We start from the raw sequence: 7,012 nt of genomic DNA, 5'->3' as shown, positions 1-7,012 counted from the left end.
GAGCGCTTGTGGAATTAGACACTTAAGACATCATCCGTACAGGTTTGTCTGTCTCCGCTGACACGTCAGATATTAGTTTTGACAAGGAAAAGTGACGCATTTGGGTCTTTTCCTTTTTTTTCCTAAGGCGAAGCTTTTTTGTTTGCTTGTTTTGGTGCGTGTCGTTTTATTGCTGAGCCGTGGACGAGTTTTAGTGCGTCTGAGCTTGAACTTGTCAACAAATTTTAAAAAAATACTACAAATAAAAGGACCATGGCAGAGACATCGGCATCTCCGGCGAAAGCCAAGAAAACGCCTAAGCCCAAGAAGCCCGCTTCTCATCCCAAATACTCGGACATGATCCAAGCGGCCATCGTGCACGACGCCAGCCGAAATGGAGCGTCCCGTCAGTCCATCCAGAAATTCGTGCGCAAGAACTACAAGGTGGGCGACAATGCCGACGTCCAGATCAAGATGGCCCTCAAGCGGCTGGTGAACTCCGGGATGCTGCGCCACACCAAAGGCATCGGCGCGTCCGGATCCTTCCGACTCACCAAGCCGGACGACGCCAAAAAGTCCATCAAGAAACCGGCCGCGGCCAAGAGCAAGAAGGCCACCAAAGCACCAGCTAAGCCTGCCAAGAAGGTGTCCAAGCCCAAGAAGGTGAGCAAGGCACCGGAGAAGCCCAAGAAAGCGGTCGCCAAGAAGATAAAACCGGCCGCGGTCAAGAGGGGCAAGCTGAGAAAAGTGAAGAAAGCGGCGACGCCGAAGAAGACCCTGGCGGCTAAGGTGAGCAAGCCCAAACCCAAAGTGGTCAAGAGGGCAGTCAAGTCCAAACCCAAGCCCGCAAAGAAGGCCGCTAAAGGGGGCAAAAGGAAGTGAAGGGACACTATGCCACCGGACTGTGTAAATATTCCTGAAAGGACAACTTTTGGTATACTATGTATTATTTTTCTAAAATTCCATGCAAACTTCTGCTAATTCTCACCTGTACCAGCACCAACTCGACAAACACACTGCAAGCATTGCGACAAGTGTAATAAATGATCACAGCCTTTACTTTACTGACTCCATCTTGAGCGATTATGACATTTGTGGTCCCTATGTAGTGACGTCGTGGAGGTTTCAGTGCTTAACTGTAGCGGATCCGTGCATTCCATCCATCTCATTGAAGGAAACCCGTAGCCTTTAATTAACATTACTTTATAACGACATTCAATAAAACTGAAGAAAATATGTCTGAAAAGTTCTTTTATGTTCATAAATGACGGCGGATGCTGCAAAAGTTCTAATTAACGGGACTATAAACATCACGCACTAGCAGCCACTTCATTAGGTACACCTACACTATATTTTTTAAGAGGTCACATCAAGTGTGTTTGTATGGGCAACGCATGATGAATCATGGAAATACATTTTGCAGCCTGCAGCCACTTTATTAGGAACAGACTTGGCCAGCTTTGGAAAAAAAAACATGGCCAAGCAACCAACTTACCTGCTTCTTGCAAGTCACATTTCAAATACAAACATTGTAATTCAGAGCATTTCTTTTGCCAAGATTATATAAACAAAAGTCAAAATATCAAAACATGTTTGTTTTCCAGAGCTGTATTTTTTTTTATTTTTTTAATGAGACACTTTGCGACGGGAGCTCATGTGGTTATGTGCAGATATTGTTGCTGGGACAATTTAATTGCCCACACAGGATCAATAAAGTAAAAGGACTATCTACGGTGTATAATAACGTTTTAGGGAAAATTATGATAACAATTACTATATGGAAATACCTTATCACTAAGTACACCTACCTTATTTTTAGTCTGACTTCCAAGTTGAAGATGCGTCCAAAAGCAAAGACCACCGGCCTCTCAAACATCCGACACTGCCCTCTTATGGCGGTTTGGAGAAACTGTCACTAACAGCTGACAGGATAAAACCTGGAAAATTCAAATTAGTCTAAAAAATATATCAATAATAATATATTAATTTGAAGGACGTTTTACCCTTACGGGGAAATGGCGAAGAGAGATGCCAGCTTCTGTAAATGTAAGCACGACACTCCAATGCATTCCTGCAGTTAGATGGTGTGTTGTGTTCATTTATTGAGCATGTTAAGAACAGTTAACTCTTTATGAAAAACCTAGTATTACAAAAATACAGAAGGGCATCCAGGTCATTTGAATATATCCTCGGGGGAAAAGGGGTATGAATGTTTAGGTGCATTTAACATGCTATCACTAGTTGCAGCTTAATAGCGAGGCAAACATAAGGCGTAACCATCCTGTGGTCAAAATTAAATTCTGGGGCTCCAGATAGCTGCTGGAAATGCGGCCTGGTAGTTTTGGCATTGCCGTTGAATTCTGCTTACACTGCATGTAAAAACATTTCAATCTCATTTACAGTCAATTGATAAAACTGTCATCTGTGGAATCAATGCGTCAAACAGGTAAAGGTAAGGCAGAAAAAAGATGCTTATGGCAAAAGAAGGAATTGTAAGGATCTCAGCACTGTTTTGACATGAGGACAGTGCCAAAACACACTACTCAATTGGGAGTCTTAATGTGTATGGCCGGAGTAACAATCAATCAAATGCAAAACTCAGCTGGGTCTCGGGCTCATTTCAGTCTGACAGCCACTCTGAAAATAGTGAAACCCACAACGGCAAGCACAGCTGAGCCCAACGCCACTCTCAGCCAGAAGGACGTGTTCCTCATGCCTGAGCCGTTTAGGTGTCTGTGGGGGAGAAACACAATACAGGTCAGACTTGACAACAAAAACGTGGCACCATAATTAAAGCAAAAGACTCCACAACTGGCTTTCGCCGGGCTTCTTTCTTGTCATACAAAACATAAGCGGGCAGCGGCGGGTTGTGACGTGTGACATACGGGTACACAGCGGCCCAGGCAAGTCTAGTGAAGATGTTCTCGGTGGTGGATTTGAGAAATGTGTGGGAGAAAGGCAACGGCGGAGGCAGCTTGTGCTTGAAGCAGAACTCGGCTGGCGTAACTCCGTGGAATTGCTTGACTTCGGGGAGGTCTTGCTTAGAGGCCACCAACACACATGGGATGTCGCTCTCCATGTAGTGTTGCTGAATAAAAACAAATTACAATCCGTTGACAGTGAAGAGTCACACAAGGTTCCCAATTCATCTTAGATAACCAGGTGATAAGGAATTACCTTGTATATGCTGGCGCAGTAGTCGAAGGAATGCGGGTCGCTGGTGTCGTACATGAGACAGGCGACGTCACAGCGGGAGTCTGACTCCTTCAAGAAGTCCGCCTCTACGTCCACCTCATGGAGCTGCACCGTGTAATGAGCACGGTCAACATTCATAATGGTGCCACAAAGGTGAGGGCGGGGCAACTTACAATCAGGGACTTCTCTTGATTGCTGATTTGGACCGTGTTGATGGCGAAGGGGGAAAAGGCGCCGCCGTCGCCGCTACCAGGGTTGTTCTAGTCAAGTAAAGAGATGCAACAGTCAGACACCAGAGTGACACGCAGCTTAGCCGTTCATGATCCCGGATGGCGTCATACCACGGCGCTGCGGCCAAGGAAGGCCTGTAGAAAGGTAGTTTTGCCGGTCCCCCGCTGTCCGATCACCTTGCACAGAAAGACCGAGCGCTGCGTTTGGCGCTTTGCCAGGTCGTCGCTTCTCTCTCTTGTTACTGCACGTTTCAACAACGTAAAGACTAAATGTTGACATAACATCATAACGTGGGCTACCACTGCAATGAAAATGTATTCAACTAATCCCACTGGTCGTTTTTGAATTCATTCTGTTCAATATGTGACTCAATAACGGTTGGGAAACATTCTTGGAACTATTGTGTCAACATTTATATCTCAATCGGCGCACCCGTGACCGCAGCAGTCTGCGATTCCTGCTCTGTGACGATCGGATAGGCCAGGTACCCGAGGTGCTCCAGGCAACGGTGGATGTCCAGGTAAGCAGAAAGCCTGGAGGTGAAGAAAAAAAGAAAGTGTGTGAAAAAGCTTAAATGATCAACGCCGATGCTGAAAAAAATTCCACAAAGTCAACACGTACTTCCACTGACAGTGATAGCCGTGATTGGAGATGTAACCTTCCGCGGTAGTCGGGACAGTCGCGTAGACCTCGGCGCCCCACGGCATGTAAGGACAAGCGCAGAACAGATTCTTGAGCTCTGCTGGGGACAGCGCAGAGTCTTTATCCTCAAAGGGGAAATACATATTAAACAAAAAATTATAATTTGCAAAACATATGCTTTGGTTCCATAAAAGGTAGGGCAGCAAACTAACAATGAAGGCAAGACTGTTTCAGTTGCACAAGTGAGCAATAAAAATTAGATAAAGGGATTTACGATGGCCATTTTTAGACCTTGAAGAACTATCAACGGAGATCATGACTCACTTCATCATACTTCTCAAACAGCCGCTGCAGGAACTGCTGACCCAGATGATTGAGTTCAGTGGTACAGCCCGCAGGAACCCGGAGGCTGCCGTGATTAAAAACAAGCGTAAGAAATGACGTGAAGCGAATGAGCACAAACACAAAACAGAAAAAGACGAGAGGAATGTCATCTGACGTACGCGGGGTAAAGGTAGTCGTCGGTCAGTTCGAGGTTGTCATCGTAACCAAACTTCCTGAGGATCGTCCATGTGGTTTCATGTCGGCCTCGCTGGATAAATAATGTATTAAGGAACAAGAAACCTGAGGGGGAGAGAAAAGAACAGTGTTACATTTCATACACCCAATGAAGACTATTTAGTAGTGCTCAACCAATAAGAATTTTTCAAAACTCTGACAACCGATTAGTTGTCAAATTCATTTAAAAAATCTCCAATGAATAAAATAACTTGTTGGTATCCTTACAATTAAAAAGACGTGAAATACAGGCAGAAATAATTTACAATATTTGGTCGTTTAGTATTTAACTTTACAACACAGCGTAAAAAAAAAAAAAAAAAAAACTATTTACCATTTAAGGTCAGGCCATTGTCCTGCACACCATCACAAATGTTTTTCCACACAACTGTCTTCACATCTTCTAGGGCTTGCACCGCCAGCGGATTTCCAAAACAAGATTTCTAATGGATGTAAAAAAAGAAAACAGACATTCAGTTAATTAGCTTCGCTTCAAACTGGATCATGAAAGCGTGAGATGAGCACCTGAAAAGCGTTGAGCTCAGCGTCGCTGAGGATACGATCGTTGTCCTGGTCGGAGATGTAAAAGATTCGACTGAGCGCTCTGACGCACGGAGGTTTGAGCTGCGGTGCAGGAAAGAATTAAGTCGCTAAACACCAATTAATGATTGAGGTATTTAAAAAAATAAAAATAAAAAAAGGGCCGACCTGTTTATCCTCAGGGTCGTACAGAGGGGCGGTGGGGTGAAGGACTGCCTTCTGTGCGTAGTAGAACAGCTCTGATATGTTTTTGAGATTGCGAGCTGAGCACTTGAGGGGAAACAAAGTAAACAGTGCAGCGCACGCACAGCTTGGGCACGGGTAAATATTTGAATGAAAGTTGCAGAAGGTAAACTCACCTCCACGCACGTTTCAATCTCAGAGAACTGGTTCATGATGGGGACAATGGTTTCCATGGAGCTGCCCGAGCGCAGATCCGACTTGTTCCCCACGAGGATGATTGGAACTCTGTGATTAATAAAATGAAATTAAACAACACCTCTCACTGACATCTCCCAAATTTGCTGCATACTTGTTTCCTTTTTCTGCATCGCCGTTGACTAAAGGTATCCATTTTGTCTTGATCTGGGGGAAAAAAAAAACATGGAACATAATTGGAATTTTGTGATGAATATGAAAAGAATTTAAAGCGCTTTAGTGTCAAAAATACCTTCTCTATCGAGTCCTCATTGGTGACATCATAGACTACACATATCACATTGGCCTATGTGGGATGACATTTTTAAATAAAAATAAAAAGTGTTCCTTGGGTGTTCTCTTTTAGCATTCATACAATTACCCGTGTACTCACCTTGAGAATCTCTTCCCGAAGGGTCTCATCACCCTGCTCTTTTTCTGCCAAGGATATTGGATGATAATAGGAAGCAAATTCCAAATAAACATACAATAATTATTATAAAGTTACCCGAGTAGTCCACAATGTGTGTGGGCACTTTCTCTGGTGTGACGTCAGCCGGGATGGTGATTTCTTCAGCTCGAGACGGAACCTGTGAGTCATCATTGATCAGTGCATATAGATATTATCGAGCTATGACAAACAGAATGCGTGCCAAAGTCCCAACACACTACACTCTGGAAGAGAGAGGCTGAATTGTGCTGACACTGACCTCCTCGGGGAACTCCTCTCCAACCAAGGACATGATGAGGGAAGTCTTCCCCACCATGGCTGACCAGGAAGGTCGGAGGGGAGGTAGAAATGAGAGTCAAATAAATTTGATATTGATTCTACAGCTATACCACCTACGTTCAATTCAACTTAAAACAGTGTCTGAGCGAATGTGTTCACCAAGCAGAGCTATCTGGAAAAAAAATAACCTACTAAAAAGGAATAAATTGAACCAATTAGGGCAACACATGCAGAAGTTTGACAACTCAGCCTTAGGTCAATCATTTTTCAAATCCAACCAGCTCTAGGGTTAAACTGCCAAGCTATTCACTTCTACACAAAAACATCTCATACGACATTCCCTTGCTTAAGCTCGAAAACCACAATGTTATCCCAAGGCTAATATATGCTAATCGGCTAACAGTTTGTCAGCTGTCATAGAGCGCCATTATGTACTCACGTTCCCCCAGCAAAAGTATCCTCACATCCTGCTTCATGTTGACTTCCCGTTCGAAGATCAGCCAGACACGCCGCTGTGCTACGGGGACATTTGCTTTTCATTGGAATGATAAAACTTCGGCGAAAGCTTCACTACTGTTCGCCTCTACTTCGTTTTTTGGGCAAGGTGAACTCGTACATTTCCGGTTCAAAAGGAAGAGAAGCGCGCAAAACACGCCGTCCGCTGGACACAATTAGAACTACACACGGTTACATTGTACACAACCGGCCTTAACTTTAAAA

General features: G+C 44.2%; 2 protein-coding genes across 2 annotated transcripts; one reads left to right on the top strand and one right to left on the bottom strand.

Moving 5' to 3' along the window:
• h1-0 (H1.0 linker histone) lies at window positions 1–1,215 on the top strand. Its single transcript, XM_049759460.2, has one exon. The coding sequence runs from the start codon at window positions 253–255 to the stop codon at window positions 859–861; it is 609 nt and encodes a 202-aa protein (XP_049615417.1). The 5' UTR covers window positions 1–252; the 3' UTR covers window positions 862–1,215.
• An 836-nt stretch (window positions 1,216–2,051) lies between these two features.
• Window positions 2,052–6,945, bottom strand: rhot2 (ras homolog family member T2). Its single transcript, XM_049759441.2, has 19 exons — window positions 6,732–6,945; window positions 6,273–6,331; window positions 6,071–6,152; window positions 5,957–6,000; window positions 5,816–5,869; window positions 5,678–5,730; window positions 5,505–5,613; window positions 5,314–5,415; window positions 5,131–5,229; window positions 4,940–5,048; window positions 4,551–4,671; window positions 4,372–4,456; window positions 4,027–4,172; window positions 3,838–3,938; window positions 3,516–3,646; window positions 3,348–3,434; window positions 3,157–3,279; window positions 2,865–3,067; window positions 2,052–2,712 (listed from the first exon to the last, which is right to left on the bottom strand). The coding sequence occupies exons 1-19, from the start codon at window positions 6,766–6,768 to the stop codon at window positions 2,595–2,597; spliced, it is 1,863 nt and encodes a 620-aa protein (XP_049615398.1). The 5' UTR covers window positions 6,769–6,945; the 3' UTR covers window positions 2,052–2,594.
• Between the last annotated feature and the right edge of the window lie 67 nt (window positions 6,946–7,012).

This window comes from Syngnathus scovelli, chromosome 21 (assembly GCF_024217435.2).
Source record: "Syngnathus scovelli strain Florida chromosome 21, RoL_Ssco_1.2, whole genome shotgun sequence".
Lineage (NCBI taxonomy): Eukaryota > Metazoa > Chordata > Actinopteri > Syngnathiformes > Syngnathidae > Syngnathus > Syngnathus scovelli.
Note: the sequence above shows the minus strand (reverse complement) of the source record. Positions and strands in the feature narration are given on the sequence as shown.